At 40.0% G+C, this 18,486-nt stretch overlaps 1 protein-coding gene across 8 annotated transcripts in view; it reads right to left on the bottom strand.

Annotated features, from left to right (window-relative positions):
* Nucleotides 1–1,450: 1,450 nt before the first annotated feature.
* Nucleotides 1,451–18,486, bottom strand: part of SPTBN1 (spectrin beta, non-erythrocytic 1) — a 141,712-nt gene continuing 124,676 nt past the window's right edge. For 4 of the 8 annotated variants that reach the window (XM_009288447.2, XM_019474431.1, XM_009288446.2 and 1 more), the window contains 10 exons: nucleotides 17,346–17,590; nucleotides 16,796–16,934; nucleotides 15,588–15,672; nucleotides 14,201–14,397; nucleotides 12,956–13,068; nucleotides 12,261–12,324; nucleotides 6,699–6,937; nucleotides 5,239–5,412; nucleotides 3,236–3,278; nucleotides 1,540–2,873 (listed from right to left, as the gene is read on the bottom strand). In XM_009288447.2, coding sequence (XP_009286722.1) covers nucleotides 2,658–2,873; nucleotides 3,236–3,278; nucleotides 5,239–5,412; nucleotides 6,699–6,937; nucleotides 12,261–12,324; nucleotides 12,956–13,068; nucleotides 14,201–14,397; nucleotides 15,588–15,672; nucleotides 16,796–16,934; nucleotides 17,346–17,590 — 1,515 coding nt within the window. In that variant the 3' untranslated portion in view covers nucleotides 1,540–2,657. Of the gene's footprint in view, nucleotides 2,874–3,235; nucleotides 3,279–5,238; nucleotides 5,413–6,698; nucleotides 6,938–10,634; nucleotides 12,094–12,123; nucleotides 12,325–12,955; nucleotides 13,069–14,200; nucleotides 14,398–15,587; nucleotides 15,673–16,795; nucleotides 16,935–17,345; nucleotides 17,591–18,486 lie in introns of those variants that run through there. The other 4 variants (XM_009288445.1, XM_009288448.2, XM_019474432.1 and 1 more) reach the window with 3 other exon arrangements.

Below are 18,486 nucleotides of genomic sequence, written 5' to 3'. Positions count from 1 at the left end.
TGCACGGAAGCTGCACCCTGACGGTCCAAAGGGGAAAACAGGCAAGGCTTACTAGAACTCACGCTTGTTCCTCAGCAACTTGAAATCAGTTCCTAAGCAGAAAAGATTTTTATTCAAGTAGTTTTCAGGAACAACTTGCAGTTAAGAGGCAAGACAAAACAAGAAAAACAATTCTGAAGGTGTTGTTCAGACACCTGTTCAACCAGGACACTACAGGATTACACACAACAGGTAGTCAAGATCAATCTGTTAAATTACTCATCGTAATAGCTTAATTGAAGTGACAAAAATGGTAACAACATTTTTATGTACTTTAATCAACTAAGAAGAATGTTTCATATTCTCTTCTAATGTTAAACCTCAGCTTTTTATACCGTATTAAATTTTACATTTACAAGGCTAGTGGTATCATCCTACATTTTACTAATAATTAGACTGGAACAACATAGTATTACAGGAGTAAAAACTCATGTGCACGAATATTCCATTGTTTAATAACCCAAAACTTCAGAAACAAGAAAAACCCAGAAAACACAGTATACTCCATGAAAAGAATTAAGACACTGTATTGGTCGCATGTTCAGAAAACCGTGGCTTGGAAACACACTAGTTTGCAGTTTATCTGCCTTCCATCTAAAATTAGATTTAGTGTATTTTAATAATCACACACACACACCCCCCCCCCAAACCAGCAGGTTCCTTACATTTCATTGATTTTAAAACTTCTAATGGCTGTTAGGGCTTCTTGGAGCTATTCCTTTTAGATGGTTCCCTAGATGGCATCCAACCTAAAGAAAATTCTGAAAAGATGCTAGTCTTTGAAACGCTGACAAGGTAAGGAAATAGTGAGCTTTGGAATCACCTTAGCTGCATTAGATGTATGTCATCACGGAAGTGCAATGGTGGCTGTACCTTGAGAGAGGTATGTTTAAAAAAAAAAAAAAAAGCACATAAAAAACCCCAGTGAAATTAAACTGGGCAGGACAAGTCTTCAGTAAATGATAAAGTTCAATTACTGCCTGATTTACTGAGGACTTCAGCACTTGAGCAAAGGGTAGGCAGAAAGTTGGAGAACTAAGATTACTTAAAATAATGTTCTTTTCCTGCAAACTAGTACATGGATATTTACCTCAATTGGGTAAGACGCTCAGGTAACTCGTTCAGTCACCTTAGCCTATGCTTATGCTTACTTCCTCCGATTCTGCTGGACTCATTTCTCACAAAAAATATCTATGTCAAAATATTTTACGAAACATTGATTTAATTCCTTCCCTCTTTATTCTTTGGCACGTAATTTGGGGGGCAGGGTGAAAGGGCAGGCGGGTGGGAAATGAAGGGAGAAGGAAGGTAGAGAAAAGTGGAAAGAGAGAAAACAACTATTTCAGTATGAACTTTCGCACAAAAAAATGGAATTACATTTGAAGGCATTGGTTTCAGTGCACAGGAGAGATGACATTTTAAAATAACTTTATTTTTGATCCTCTTTCAAAATTATGATTTAACATCGTCAGAAATGAAATAAGAAACTTAACCAGCATATTTAGTTTTAAAAGCATTTAATGACATAGCATATATTTAACAGATAGGGTAAAAGTCTAGAGGTATAGTTCGATACAACTGAAAGCCAGTTCCAGTACTACTCTTGACTACAGGCCCAGTCATTGAAAGTTCATTCCTATTAAATGTAATTTTTGATTGTGCAGTAAGATGGAAATTTTTCATTACAATAGTTACAGTGACAGAGAAATGCACACTATGTATCAAAGAGCAAGGTAATGTAGCAAAATTATAACACACAGTGCTGCAGCTGACAAGCAAGTAACCATTTGAGTAACATTACTTTTCCAGTAAATGCTTCAGTTCCACTTTTACACTTATCAATGATTTTAAAGGGTTTATTATACATCTAGTCTTATTATACTTTGTACTAGAATTATCTGAAACATACAATATAATGTATTTCAGCAAAAAAAAAAAAATTGAAATTACAGATTATTTAAAACTGTATCAGCCTGCTAATCCACCTTGTACACCAACATTCTCGTCTGTCGTACTCGATGCAGAAAAGCTTCAGGTTGTGTTAATAACCAATGCCAGGATATAAATGGTTTGTCCGTAAGTTAATGCATACCTGCACTCTGTTACAGCAAAGATAATACACTATCATTTTAATAAATGTTAGAATTGTAATGGGAGGCTCTACTAGTCAAGACTCAGCATAACAACCTTAAATGGAAGTGAACGTTTTTGAAAATTTGTACATTGGTTTTTGATGTGCACAGTAGATTCGAAAGCACCGCTGCCTTGCATACCAATAGCACTAGGAGTGGGTTGTTTTCCAAGACAGCCTCACAAAATTGAGGAACAGTTTAAATATTAAGATCTAATCTACATTAACTTCATTTAAAAAAAAAAACAAACAAAACAAACCCCCAAAACCTGGTCCTCCCCCTCCTACAGAAGCTGCCCAATGCACCTCATACATTTGTAACTTTAGATTCTTTTTTGTCGGCTTTTTTTTTTAAAACGCTCTATAAATAAAAAAATGTCAATCACATTGAGGAACATGAGGCACAGAGAGTAACGTATTGGTTCTGAGCTCGCATGCTGGAATTCCACTGGAACGGTCAGAGAAGTGCAGTGTGTGGAGATGGAGTTCACTTCTTTTTACCAAAAAGGCTGAATCTTTTCTCTTTGTCTTTCTCTTTGTCTTTCTCCCGCTTGCCAGGGCTGGACTCGCTGGTTATTGTGACGCTGGCAGGCAGGGTCTGGGCACGGCTGGAGGCTGGAGTGCTCTGGGTGGTCGGGGACACTTCGATTTTATCAGAAGAGATAGCTGATGTGATGGCCTGAATCCACGTGTTCATCTCCTCCTTCAAGAAGCCCCAAAGGCAGAAAGCTGTTACAATCCGTGTGTCACACGCCCTCTCTAATTCACTCAACATTGTGGAAGGGGAAAGGATAGAAGTGGGACACGAAAGGAAACGCGGTCCTAACTCATCATCTGGCACTCCTCTGGTTACGCACCTGCAGAAGACGTCTACTAGAAGCTGTACCTGAAAAGCCCAGCTGCCCTGGTGGTGCCCGCGGGAGCTTCTGAATCTACACATTACGCACACGTATGCGCAAGACTGCAGACCAGGAAATTAAAACGCACCCCTAAGCGCTTGGCAGCTATTTTTTTCCTGTTGTACGACACCACATCAGTGATAAACAATAAGAAAAACAAACTTACGTCGTCTTTGGCTTGGAAGAGGTATTCGTTGCCATCAGTCAATCTGTAAAGGAAACAACCATCACAAATTTAGCTTAGTAGTAGCCACACTGCTTCCACTCCTGCTTGTTTAGCTACAGTACATAATCAGACCGAGACATACGGGACTGCATGGGACAGCCGTAACATCTATCGGTGCACAAATACACCCCGACAACCCATGTTTTGGTATCCTGTACTGTCACGCAGAGGCAGCCACACACACTGCATGTTCTGGTCTCTAGACACGCTTATGATAGTGGACGTGTTCCAGTATGTCAGGACGCACGGCAGAGCTTGTGGTCTTCAGCAGCTGATGACTGCCGTTTCAGTTCTTGCTCTTTCAGGCACATCTTTTCTCTTTTGCAAAAGACAGTATGAAAGTTTACTCAATACTTTAAGAAGACAACAGTCACAGGCAACACCCAGAGTTTTCATGGCTTTTGTAGAAACCTAGCAAAATTCTGCAGCTGCTCTGCTGTCATAACTACTGTGGTGGTGACTCAAGATACTACACTGTGTGTTATTTATGAGTAGTGGCCTCTTCTCGCACTGAAAGCCAGAGCCTCCCTTCTGTTTTATTTCTGCGCTGATTTTACTCAGATGGTTTAACAGGGACACATTTAACAATGTATGTGAAGATATATATTAGTTAAAAAAAAAACTGAATAACATCAGATCAGGCATCTGAACAAGGAGGAGGCAGGGCCAGTGGGAGCTGTGTTGCAGGCTTCCTGATCTTTCCCCACAAGAAGAAAGCATTTTAAAATCTCTTTATGAAGTATTAAACAGCAAAATAACAGACAGACACTAGGAAGAATCTAATTATGCCTTGCTTTCTTCTTTAAAAAATTAAGAAAAATATTTCCAGTGTACTCTCCACAGATCACTACTAGACCTTTCTGTGAGAGATCTGCCTGCACGTGAGATCTGTAGAGACCTCAGCCTCTCAGATGTTCAACAACATACCCCTTCTCGGCTTGGAGAGACAGATTTGACATGACGAGCCAGTGAACTCTCTGGGGACTCTCCTAACGAGAGTGAGTAAAGAAAAGACGCTACATGCAATTACCCGAGAGCCCCAATGCAGGTGACAGGGTGCTGTGAAAAGGGAATTGATTTTTCTGCCTAACTTTGTATTTGGAACAGCGTATCCTTACATTATCAATTCAGAGATGTTTAAAATAGTATAAAGGATGAATCACATAGCTGCAGGCCTGTCTTCAAGAAAGGTAAATTTCCCTAAATATTTGCTACAAAGCAAATTTCCCTGGATATGGATTCTATCATCTTTAGAGGATTTCTGCATCAATAGAAAACTAAAAAAAAAAAAAAAAAAAAAAATTCTATCTTGGAATACATGAACTGGTCAGTTCATAAAGTGAGTCTCCTTTGACAGAATCACCTAGCAGCTGTGTAATAATAAAATATTTTTTCACTGTTGGCACTAAAAGATTGATCAGTAAAACACAAACACAATTTTGGAAGGAAAAGCCTTATTTTTTTTAACCTTGGAACAGCAAGTACTTCACATACTTCACAATGAAATGGTCTGTAACTACACGTTCTAGACCTGAAAATGTGATAGATGTCTTCAGTAGTCTCCTAAATCCACACTGAAAAAATTAAACAAGAGGCTTGATTTTGAAAAGAGCAGAACCACGAACATTCAGCTCTTTTCCATTAATTCCAGAGGGAGCAGCTGAAAAGCCCAGCATTTTTAAATGCAGGCTCCTAACCTTAGGCAGACACGTCTAGTCTTGTCCCAAATGTAAATAAAATGCACAGATTATTTTGATACTGTTTTGTGCTTGCTACCTTTGATAAATATACCATGTTTCAGTGTCAGGAAGAGCTTGTTCAGAGAAGTAGATACTGCAGTTAGTAACTACGATCAGTTCTTGGGCTGGATCCTCCCATGAATTCGCACAGTGGACATACCCACCACAACTTAAGCTAACGGCAAGATGCTTCAACAGGTTTACCTTAGCTTGAACACATGCTTTTTCTTTTTATAATCGACCGCTATTTCACAGACTGCTTCTTTCAAGCTGACAGGAATCTCATTGTGGTAGGGGATGCCAGAAGCAGCAGCTTTCGAATCCTTGTAGAAGCCCATCTCTTGGTTGTTTATGACACAGTACACATTATGCCATGACCTTCAAGACACAGAAAACAACAAAAGTATTTATAAATCTAATGCTCTTACTTGCGGAACTGGGGAAACCAAACACAATTATTTCTATAAGATAATGGAGAGTAGTTCTGAGAATGCGACTACAGCATACACTGTCCTGTAAACTGCAGACAGCAAATTCTCTCATAAAAGCATGGCTTCAAGACAAAACCACTGACTTTGAGCCAAATGGAATAGAGATTTCCAGAGCTCTCTTTGATAGCACGTAAGCATATCCTAACAGTGGGAGGATTGTTTGGCAGACTAGGCAGTTTGCATACTAGGGAGAGAAATGGATTGACCTTTTAATGACTACGCTTTGTTGTAGAAGGAATTCTCATTGTGCTGCAAATTAACGAACAGACTGCATGTGAAATCCTTGATTTTTACAAATACTCTTAGTGGCATCATCCACCTCATTCTCTAATACAGCTATAAAAATCAATGATTACTAGAAATAAGAGTCCCTAGATATTGGTATTGGTGGCTGTCACTGCCTCAAAATAGTTCTCCAGTGTGAACAACTCTAGCCGAACAAAAATCATGGTAGTACTGCACTCATTTGTGATCTGCACTCAGCTCTGCTCAGTAGTTCGGCTCCTACCAAATCCCTCAGATGTTGGTGTAGCTCACCACTTGCTAGTCAACATTTTCCTTGTCAGCCCAGTCATAAATCTGGTTTCAAGAGCTCTCTCAGGTCATGAAGGACCCCAGTCTGCTTTTCCAGTGCAGACAGAAATCTCACAAGTTTTGCCTGTTTGAGAACCGCAGGATCAGGTCCTTAGGAATGGAATCAACTAAGGCACACAAAATCATCTTCACCCGCTTTTCTCTTCTGAACAGATTACAGAGTAGGTGGAAAGTGCTAATGTGCAAACAGAAAATGTCAGAAGAATATGGACATTTCTATTCTCACACCTACGTGTTTTTCTTTTCTTGTAGTAACGTACAACTTGAGAGATCTGGAATCAAATGCCACTACTGCCACAAATTCATCATGTGAAGTGGGAAAGTCATGGTATCTTTATGCCTCAGTTTTCCACCTTCCAAATATGGCTAACACTGCATTTTCTACCGTGTGTCTTTAGGCTGCAACTTCATAAAATATACTGTTCAACCATCCATACGCAGTTCCTACAACAACAGGAACATAAGCCTGAAAGGTCTTTAGGAGCTGTGAGAAGACAACAACAGCAGGGACAACATTTACTGTCTTACATCCTGGCAAGTTCGGATGCAATTATCTGCATTACGCATCGAGTACTTTACCTGCTCGAGGCTTTCTTGCTGTGTGTCTCCCACTCATGTTTGCGATGTAAGAAGCCCTCCATCTGAGCTGAAGGAATCTCCTGTGTTTTGGCTGGTAGGGTAGCAGCAGTCTGAGCCTGAATGGCGGTCTTGGCTTTGCGGTCTGCCGTTGGAGAAGGAACAGGACTAGACTCTTTCGAACTTGTCCTCTGTTCTGCAGCTCCATTGACCATTTCGTTTGTTTCTGCAGTTTCTGCCACCTAGGAACAGTGGAAAAAACGTTCAGCTAGAAGCCTCACAACACTGAGGTATCTTGCAGTTAATCTGTTTCCCTGCACAATGTGGCTGTGTATAAACTTTGCCTGGAGAATGACCCAGGCCAATAAGATCTTTTTCACGCTCCATGGAGACACAGAAGGCCAAGGAAATTAGAAGGTATGAATGGATTAGTACCCATTTTATAGGTAGAGAGACGGGAAAATAAGAGCAGCTAAACATCAGTGTGAATTTTACTGTGCTTTGCTCTGCTGGTCAATTCATATTCTTTTATATATTGTTATTCCTAAAATGAGAGCATTCAATTCTGTTGCTAAGTACTCAAATGTTTGGAACAGTAACAATCACACTTTCTGCAAACCTAGAGGAACAGTAGAAGTTATACACATCAGCCACCTTAAATACATTTATGGCATTACTGAGGTATTAAAAGTCTATAAAAGATATTAACTACGAGTCAGCAGAAAAATATGTCAAAATTGCCCAGGAGCATTTACAAAAATTTGTGCAATTTATTTGTTTCTGTAAAAGCTCCTTTCCCGCTTTCCCCATTCCCCTAGTGACACAACAAAATCAAAACATGCAGAAATTAGAAAGATTACACCATGCATTTCATCTCCACCATCCCAGTTAGGATATTGGATCTTAAAGACAAGGGAAATGAGGTCATGTGTCAATTTATCAAGGTCTTTTTCAGACTTTCGTTATTAGGTGGATTGGATTTTTGTTAAAGGAACTGAAAACCACCACAGTCACACAACATCACACAGCTATTTACCCCCAAACAAAGACAGAACCAAGGCCTTGCCCATCACTTGCTTTGTTGATCGCGTTGCCTGTCGCACTGTGATCGAGATAGCCTAGAGAGCAGCCATGTTTCCAGCAGCTCTGACTGGTCAAGCTGTCGACGTCTTCAGGAGCCATTCATCCAAAAATCATTTAAATTGGAATCCTAATGGCTATAAGCTTTTGAAATGCAGCTTGGTCCCAGTTTTTTTTTTCTTGTACCATTACTTTGACATGTAGAGCCATCGGTAGCAGCTCAGGAGTTACACAACCAGTGTGTATTATTATTATTAGCAAGTTACTAAAGCTTAGTGCTGCTAATGCTCTAGTAGATTACAAACATTCTGGACTGGTTTTATGCAGACAAGCAGGTATTTGTGAATGGCACAATAATTAGACATTCCCACTTCTGCACATGGCCTGGACAATTCAAAAGCAGCCGAATTATTATGCAACAAACTAAATTTTGCCACCGTTTGCTAGAACTTCTTATACCTGCCAAGTACACGTTATCGTACCTCACACCTTCGTACCTCATATATTGACCCAGGAAGATCTAAGAACTTGCTACGAATATGGGAAGGATTGGTTAACTGCCTTTAAGCAATCTAAATCTCCAGAGTACAGACACTACACCACTGAAACAGGGAAAGGATCACAGCTCACATTCCGCTTCAGTCATATCTATTTTACTCTGTCCCTGAAGACGTGTGGCCTTACAGCCTAGTTTATAAGAGGAAACATCTACCCTGCACTGTTACCCAGCAGAAGTAAAAATCAACGGCACTGCTTCTTCACAATTAGGATAAATCTAAGTCATCAAACGTCACTATTTGTATCCAAATCTCAAAATATAACAAAAATGTTGCATTAAAGGGGGGAGAGGGTAAATAAACAGATGAGGCTGAAGATTATCCAAACTCTGCCAGCACAGCTACTGTAACACAGGTAGTAAAATAAACAACCACTGATTCACCAGTGAAAGCTCAATTAATCAGTCATCACCAGTGCTGATCACCAATGGCCAACAGATCGCATTCAAGAAAAAGGACAGCCCTTTGCAAATCTTTTCGACCAGTGACAGCTACTGAACTTCAAACTCTCTGCTTTTCAACTGGCTGGATCCCTGTCTGAGATACATGAAGCCTTTGTGACCAGCAATAAGGAATTACATAGACCACGGTAACTTATCTCAACAACTTACGTAAACTACCCAAAACTACCCGTTACCTAAACCGATGCCGAAAGTAGCATGTTTTCTGTAGCGATACCGGCAAGATGTGAAAATATTACCCATTTTGGGGCACCTATAACCACTAATCTGAAGTAAACCAGACCAGTTTCAAAACAGTAGCCACTGCACAGCTACTTAATGTGGTTTTATGGGAAATAACATGTAATTCAGTGCTGCAATCTGCAACCCTGTGGTTTTAAAAGATAACTGCCAACTTTAATCACACAATCAGACCTGTAACTTCTACTTAAAATTCTACTGATTGTAAAAGGGCTATGAAAAGCTTTTCTGATGCTCTTTCAGGTTTTATTTCCTTTTCATGTGTTATCTACAATTAACAGAAAACAAGCAAAATAAATCTGAATCATAAACAGCTATGCGAAGAATGTGTCATGAAAATAGAGAAAAAACAGGAGCTAAACAACCTTTAATGGAAACATGCATCGGGCATGCAGAGACAACGCAACGGAGGACAAACATTAATAGCAAACTGTACTGTTACAACCAAACAGTTATCACGTACATGAATACAGTTTTCTTAATCGTGACTGAGAGGTTAGTTGCAAGTGCTTTAGTGCTAAAGTGCTACTCTTGAGATATTTAAATCGGGACTGTAACATGCAACAAGACAGCTAGTGACAATGACTGGAGACATCCCTTTGATTTTCATAGTGCTTGAAGCAACATTATATTCTGTTCATCAACTTAAGTCTCTGCGCCACAGCTTAAATAATAGAGACGTATTCGCCTTTTTCAGATGCAAATAGATGACAGCCTATATATTGTTCTGGCCTAAGTACCATTTTAATGTTTTAAGCCAGTACGATAGGCTATAATAAATAGGTGAAATCTTACACCTCTAGTGCCTAAAGTGATGACATTAATCGATGACTTAATTCATTTTTCTTCATCATAAAAGTGTAATTTTTATATGTAAGTATATTTTTAATACAAGTTAAAAAAGTGTACCTATATAAATTATTTTTACATACTACTTTTTAGCCAGAATACATCTGAAGGCTTCCCAGATGGTGGAGTCTGAAGCTACAGCTATACTGCTCTGAGAACTGTCATACTCTTACAGGCACAGAGAGCCAACACTGGTGTAGGTAGTCACCAGATCATCTGCATAAATTTATATGGAATTTTTAAAAGCATTAAGAAGCTATATGTTTTTATCCTGACAAAAGAAAAAAAAACATGCATCATGAAGTGGAAAGACAAGTTACAGCAAAAGTACAATTACTGAAGCACATCCTTTCAATCATCTTTCTCACTTTACGAGCTCAGCCAATACAGAACAATCCAGCTGCACTGCTCAGCTAGTCGTCAGAAGTCTAAATTCAGATCAACAGCAGCATATTTCGCTCCTCAAATCAGAAATACAGCTGTGTACATCTGATGTATTGCAACACAAGATTCAGTGAACTGAGCTAAAAAGCTCTCATGAAAGACTGAAGTGCAGATGGCAAAGATTAACACGGAAAAGCACTATGTATCATAAAAAAAAAAAGCAGCAAACAGGTGATGTATAAGGCTGTGGTAACCAACAAGATGATGATGATCTGGGATGTGCTTGCAGGCCACCTTGCATTCCTTGCCACAACTATATATAATTTCATAAACATTAGAATGTACAACAGACAGCTCACTTCATCATTCAGTATTAAAGATGAACCAAAAGGCTTTATTTAAAGAAAGAAAAAGGTAGAACTGCTTAGTATCCTAGAGCATTGACAGAGTCTGTGTGCAGACTCAAACGTAACTGGGATGGGCTATTTGAAAGATAAACTTACGCTGAAAGGCATTTCCTCCCAGAGTCCTAGACTGGGACCTGCATTTCCTTTGCAGTACTGGTAAGAGCTCTAATATCCACTGATCTGAGCCTGCCAGGAGCCTTTCCTGCACTTAGTATCACCTCAGAGAGTGAGGTTTAAAAACATAAGAAAGAGAAGTGTCATTTTTCTCACCACTCAAAGCATTAACTGAAGCAAGCAGGCTTTACAGGAAGGTAATGGAGAGATAAGCCAGTTTTCAACTACTGTGTTGCTTTACCTATATATACATATTTACTGGTATTTTTATGGCTGCACATTAAGATTATTGGCATGCATCCTGACTCTACCGGGACACCCCCTATCAAGAGGAAATGAATAAGGCATGGACCATTCAACCTGCATCCATATAAAATAAAGAGCTGGGATCTTAGACCAACGTATTTTATTTAGTTTTTAAAGAAAAGCATCACAACCTCTCCATAAGGGTCTGCACCCTACTCTCATTCATACTACAGTCTCTCCAGTGTCAGTAAATGGAATTGTCGTAGTGTAAATTGGACAGGACCAAGGTAAAATGGGGCCCCAAAATAGCTATTCAGCAGGACCACAACTCTTCATGAGGACTAAATACCGAGATAAATCTAGATACTAGTTTTTAATGTTTTATTTCACGTTTATTTTTATCTGCGGTCAATGAGTCCATTCTGCATGGAATGTTATACAACTAACCTTAAGGCTTTTATTTGCCAATAGTTACACCTCTCCCCTCCCTCCCAGCCTTTACTCCCGAGCTCACTTGCATGTATTATCTTTGGCCTTGTAAATAACTCGCTTGCTAATGCAGCTGATTTAATAATGTTGCCGTGCTGAAACCTGTTAGTATAACTCGATGCGTCATACCTGTCAGATTCTAGTTCTCTTCTTCATTATGATGTAATCTCATTATATCTCAATTACTCATATAAAGGACGATTTAGCTGGAAAATCTTAATACTATTAGCGACATGAAAAACTCACAGTAAATAACATGAAATAAATGTGTCACCTTAAAGCAACTGAGTGTCAGCGGGGAGATTCAAATAAACAAGGATTAAAGTGAAGCAAATATATCTCTCCAAGGGGCTGCTAATTAAATAAAAGTCAACTGATGGGAAGGAAGAGAAAAGCAGCAGGGAAATCTGAAGCCAAAAGATTAAACCAGTACCAGTAAACCATACTAAAAAACGGTGTCTTTTGCTGCAAATGATTCTGTATGTCACAGTCCAGACCACGATCGGTCATTGGCTGTCCGTCTGCTAATAAAGTTTTTGTAGTTTTGGTAGGTTTGGGAGCGGTAACTAACCCGTGGAGATTCTGGTCTGATGCCAGTACCAGTAAACCATACTAAAAAACGGTGTCTTTTGCTGCAAATGATTCTGTATGTCACAGTCCAGACCACGATCGGTCATTGGCTGTCCGTCTGCTAATAAAGTTTTTGTAGTTTTGGTAGGTTTGGGAGCGGTAACTAACCCGTGGAGATTCCTGGTCTGATGGCAAACCATTTTGGGAAACCTGTTCTCCTTTTGTCCCATCCCTGTTGGGAGAGAGGAAAAAGAAAAGAAATTGTATTAAGTTCCTGAAAGTCACCCATCTTTTTCACCAAAATGAGATGTTCCTACTGAATATTGCACGCCTCAGAAATTCAAGCAAGTTCTTAAAATCCTCGGGCCCAACTGAATAAATCCAACGTTAAGTGAGATCAAAACAGGCTTTCCTGACTATTTCCACCCATCTAAATAAAACCTTACAAATAAGTCTACTCCTATCACAAAGTAATTTTAGAAATGTTAGTGTTCCATGGACATGGCTTGAAATCGATCCATAACTGAAGCTCATTAAAGAAGAAAGCCAAGATTGTTCAAAAATTTTAATTCGTGACACAGGGGGTTTAAAAACAGCACTTTTACTTTCGGGCCAGGTACATCTCAACAGCTGTAATGCTGCGTCATGATGAAAAATGGGAACATTCAACTTAGCAGTGAATTCACATGTTTGGGAAAGGTCCTGTCCCCATAAACTACATCCACCAAGTCTTCTAAAAACGGTCACATTACAAAACCGTGCAACCTCCAGACTCTCCCTTTACAATGCATCTTCAGCCTGAGAACTCTGTCTGAAGAAACAGCGTAAAGTACACAGTTCAGCTTCCCACACCCTGGGCTTACCATTGCTGCTGGGAGTCTGCATCCTCTGCAACCTTTGGGCTTGGCTCGGGAGTGGGCGGCTGTCTCTTCCTCTCCTCTTCCTCTTGTTGTCGACGTACTTCCAGCAGTTCCAACTGAGAATTGAAACATTTTTGTGCATTTAAAAGCGCTGCACATTTTTCAGGGGCACTTCTAGAAACTAGCTCTACATTCTTCTGAAACGTTACTGAAATTAAAGTTTATTGGAGTAAAATTTGAAGGCATCAGTCTTTAAAAGTATTAATCATGCAAAGTTTGTTGCACTGAATTTGTCAGTAAAGGCATACAGTGTCAGACCCTTTAACATCAAGTAGACTGCCTGGGCAGCAGCTTGCCACTGTCCATGTTTCTTTTCTAATTAATTTTATTAGAACAAAAACCAGACAAACAAGAAAGCAGCCCAGGCTATTAAAATACTGACAAATGACATCCTCTTGCCTGCTTACCATACATAGAAATAAAGTGTTCCACATCTCAATCCCTGAAATTAACCATCTAAATAAAACCAGCCTGATTTCTGAAGATGCTGAGAAACTCCAATTCATTTTGTCTGCAGCTGTAACACTCGGTGCGTATGAAAAATCAAGCCACTTCAATTTTAGGGTCTAAAGTAAAATTATTCTCCAAATATGATAACATGCTCTCCAAGCATTAATTACTGACATTGCAGCTGTGCTCAAAATGTGGGTTTTAGGGTTTTTTTTTTTGGTTATTATGTCTTTCTAGGGGACAATGCAGCCTTGCACTGGAGCAGTCAAAACACAACAAACATTTTTGTCGAACCCCCCTCCCCACCACTGTCTCCTCACACTGTCATCTTTAACTGAAAATAATTTCAAGGATTTGGATCTGGGTCTTCTTCACTCACAACCCCCCTTCCCTTTTAGCAGTACAACCTGTATGGCAGAGGGCTGGAGCAAACTGCTCAGCTCTTGAATTTGCTTCTGGGTCATTGCTCCTGGGCCTGAGGCAGCTCTTGTTGACTACTAAGGTCATTTATCACTTAAGCTTTCCTTGCAGGTTGTTGCGTTCAAATGAACCTGAGAAGGTTTTAGTACTGTTGGGAACGTGAAACTTAAGGCCCAGGGTGATTGGCCTAGGTTGATCAACAAACCGATCAACAAATGGAGATTAGGTTGGTGATGCTGGGAGTTATTCCAAACAATCAGACGGCACCAAAATGAAGGGGAATGGCCAAGAGAGGTTATTCTCGCCTATAGCACTCACCGTGGTCAGTCTTTCCAGTGCTGCAAATCTCTCATCCCAAGTAGCCGCAGATTTTTCAAATGCTTCATGCCGCTTAATTAGTTTTTCCACTTCATCAACACTTTGACCTATTTCACGACTGGATAGGTAGGGCTCCTGTCCCAGCAGCCAGGCCTCAGCCACACTTGCATCTCTTGAAAACTGGTGTACCTCCAAAACTGAGCAAAGAATGTACAGGTATCAGCGCCATTAATGTCAAAAAGAGCATCATGAAGTCATCAGGCATCTTCTGAATTTACTTAAAAATAGCTTGGGAAAAAAGTAAATGTATTTGGCTAAGTATTTTCCTTAATTAAGCTCACTGAAATTAATCATTTAAAAGACAGAAATTTGTCCTGTTGGTTTTGATTTGAGGAAAACTAAAAGTTAAGGCTCACCTTCACTTCTTCTACAGACTATTTCATTTTGCAATTTCAGAGTTTCCTTTTTGTTCTAATCTGCTGTAACCTACTAACTTCAGAGTAGAAAGTCTGTTATATGCTGGTTTTCTTCCTCAGACTGCCCTCTCTACCGAACAGCTAGACATAGGCTGTCGTTCCCTTCAGCAAGCAATATTTCTGTACTTCATGCTTGTCTATAGTGCTACAGTTCCAGGTTTCCTTCCTTCCTTCTGTCTTCACAGCTGAAAAGAAGCTCCCACAGCTTTTGTGAATGGGATCAAGCAATTTTCATGAATAATATGGTGCAAACACCCAAACTGAGGGACAATCGCCCATGCTACTGTATTTCTTAAAGCCTGCTGAGGCTCAGGAACAATGAAGAAAGTATACACAGCAGCCCAGAACCCCACAAAATGACTACACTGCACTATACGTTTGAGATCCTGGACAACTGTCTGCTGTGAAGGCTTCAGTCTGTATACGAGATATGGATCATCTTGCTAAGAGTATCAGAACTGGGTTGTTGCTGCTGGTGTAAAACTTGCAAAATGCTGCAATGTTTAAACAGTTTGTCAGTAAACTGCTCCTCAACATTCTAGCCTCTCAGATAACGCAGGCACGTTACATGCATAAGGTAGCAGGGCTTTACTTCTCCCTATTTTTTAGTAGTGCATCCTTTGTAGAAACACAGTTGGAATGTGACACCTGCAAAATACAGTAGATCTGTTTCACCCAGCTCCAAATTTGATCATATAGAGTAAGACCTTTGGTGCAGGTTTCTTGGTTTCAAATTCTCAGTTATTTTACAATCAACAGGTGTGAATCTTACAGTTATTACAGTACAAACACACTTTCAAGCACTGTTAATAAAAGAGTAAGGAGCTGCAGGTTTTTTCAATGCTCAGAAAGACACAGTGAAGAGGGAGTTAGATATGGCCCTGCCAGAAGAAATCCAAGGACCTCCTTACTCAGTCTCAGCCACTCCCATCTGTCTTCCCATTTATCAATCATTTCTTTTCTCTTTTCTGTCAGCTGCAGCAGCTTTTCCTTGATCTGGATTGAAGGAAGAGGAGAAGGCAGGACTGTTACATAAGCTCACCCCACCACACCGCGTAAGCCAGTAAAAGCAAAAGGCACTGGCATTTACGGACAGGATACATTGTGCTAGACTGTCAGAAAGTGACTTAAATGTGAACACAACAGCTGTTTTTCTCTTGGAAGCATAAATAAATATGACATTTGTATTAAAATATCACATTTGCATAAGCATACAGTATCTCTTAAAACTACAGCACCAAGATTATTTGATAAAAAGAGTATAACAGACAAACAAATCTGAATAGTGCAACCATGTATTGCACCTTCTGCCCTTTTTCTAGCAAATAATGCAGAATGTGCTGCCCACGACTGTTACAAAAAGCCTGCAGCTACCTGCACTAACACCACTGACGTGCCAGCGTAAGCCCCGTGTTATTCTCAGGGTGAATACTGGCTAGCAAAACCTCCCAGTTCCTCAGCAAATGCTTCTCCGAGCATACTCCACAGCACTTGTGTGTAATGCAGACACAGAAAATATCACCTCCCTGAGTGGGCAGTATCTTACATTTGGCTATCCTCTCTCCACTGAAGGGAGGCAGGAAGAAACACGGATTAAGCCTCTATCCTCTGGCCTAGACAAATCAGAAAATAAATCAAGGCCTTAAGCAGTTGGACACATTTTTCTCTTAATATTCCCTGGATTTACTCCCTATGAGACAAACTTTTTCCTGCTCCTTCCCCTAGCAGGCCTCTTCACAGCATTCCAGTTCCCCTGTACAAAATTCAGGCTGTCTCACGGTTGTGTCTGCTCTTGCTCAAAGTAGTCACCTTTCCAAACACAGCCATCCCAGAGAGTGCTCTCTGCAGAACCGAATGCAACAGCTTCTTTGCATTTCCTGGACTGAAAATGATACTTTAAATTTAGGTGCCATCTCTGCTACCCAACATCAATTCACAGAGTTAAATTACACACTAATTTCACAATAGCAAGTAAGTGGAACAGTCCCTGAAGTAATGCACGTCATTATAAATACGCAGCTTATTAATCTGTAGATTACACAATGCAAGTTTCTCCAGCTGAAACAAAATCTACAGGCCAGCTGCACTGCGGCTGTTACACGTTCAGTAAGCACAGTACCTCCTCTGATGCGTAGTGTTTTCTTGCCAAAAGAGATTTGCCGAGCTCAATGCAGGTAGTAAAGCTGTCATTTCGGGCATCGATTTCTGCTTTGATACCCTGGTGATTGTTCATTAGTAGTTCAACAGACGAAACATCCCTAAAATGATCGATCCATGGTTCAGAAACATGTATTCCAGATTTAACAGCTGTTACATTTTCAAACAAGTAAACTAACCCAGAACTGTACAATAAAAATAATTCCTAGATTGTCTTTGTAGTCCAGGAAGCAAGATTGCTAGCAGCCTTTCCTTAGGAATGGCACCAGTCTGGTCTGAATCAGAAATCAAATAAACAAACGTGTGGGACAATCTCTTTGAACACAACTTTACATTGCAATTACTTCAGTAGCCCCCAGCCCCTGCTGGGCAGCGATACACAAAAGCAAGCTGCTACACTACCATCAGATTTTGACAGCCTCTCTCTGAATTTCTGGCTCAGCGATACTGAGTCTTTTCCTTAACTGACCTGCAGCCTTATCTTCTGATTGAGAAGAGATACTTCACATTACCTTGGCTTTTCTTGGGCTTCTATCTGTCGGATAACGTCTTCCATCCAAAGCATGAGATCACGAACCATGCTGAAGAAACGGAATTTGTCTCCTGTATCCACCAGTCTAACCCTGCGGCCCTCACAGGCATCCAACAGCGCCTTCCATGCTTCTAGGACCTCGTTTTCCCTCTTCTGGATGTCATCAGCTTTGTCTCCAGCATAGGCAGCCTGAAGGCGTGCAGCATCCTCCTGCAGCTGTCTCACCTGGTATGTTTTTATAAGAGAGAAATGCATCAGTGTTTGGATACTTTTGAGTCACAAATACAGGGAAATTTTAGCTGCTAATTCATCGTTTGAATGGCTTTCTAAAGTCATTGCAAATATATTTGACCTGTCGACACTAAAAAGGTTTGTTCTGTTATTAAGTCAGTATATCCCTCTGAGAATATTTCTTGGAGAAGACTGTTGGGTCAAGGGGCCCCCAAAATAACAAAGATTTGCCACTGCCTAAACCTCCTGTAAAACTGGGTGCCAATACAAAGTGACTGTTAAATGTCAGGGCAAATGGGGACCATTTTCATAATGAAATTTTCAATGTCACTCAGAAACTCCTGTATTAAAACCGCTACTCTGACAGAGTATAAAAAACGTATTTTAACAACAGTTTTTTTTTTCAAAAACGTAGATCATGACTTCAAACAGAAGAAAATTTGGAAATTCAAAGATCTTTCTACTATTAGAAGTATCTTTTCCTTTCAAACACTGTCTTGGGACATCAAATGCTATTTCTTGACTGTTTCACATATTTTTGAGCCAGGAATGTTCTATTGTCTCTTTTCTAATTATTTTCTCTCTTTTTTTTTTTTTTTTTTTTTAGACGTTTGAACACCAAATTAAACAGTGTTCTAGCTACAGGCAGAGATCAGGCCGTTGTCATAATGATCCCTCTCGGTGCTCTAGCTGTTTCACCCGAAAACTGTCCTAAGCGCTTTCACCACAGCTCTGCGCTATGATTACACATTCCTTCACTTAGGCCTTGATTATAATTACCTTTTTGAGAGACTGGCATTGGTGTTTTGTGAATGTCTCCCATTTTATGTATAAAATCTACAGCTTCCAAAAGTAAAACACTTAGAAAATCAAATGGTTGTTATATCCCC

This window comes from Aptenodytes forsteri, unplaced genomic scaffold, assembly GCF_000699145.1.
Source record: "Aptenodytes forsteri isolate BGI_AS27 unplaced genomic scaffold, ASM69914v1 Scaffold185, whole genome shotgun sequence".
Classification (NCBI taxonomy): domain Eukaryota; kingdom Metazoa; phylum Chordata; class Aves; order Sphenisciformes; family Spheniscidae; genus Aptenodytes; species Aptenodytes forsteri.
Note: the sequence above shows the minus strand (reverse complement) of the source record. Positions and strands in the feature narration are given on the sequence as shown.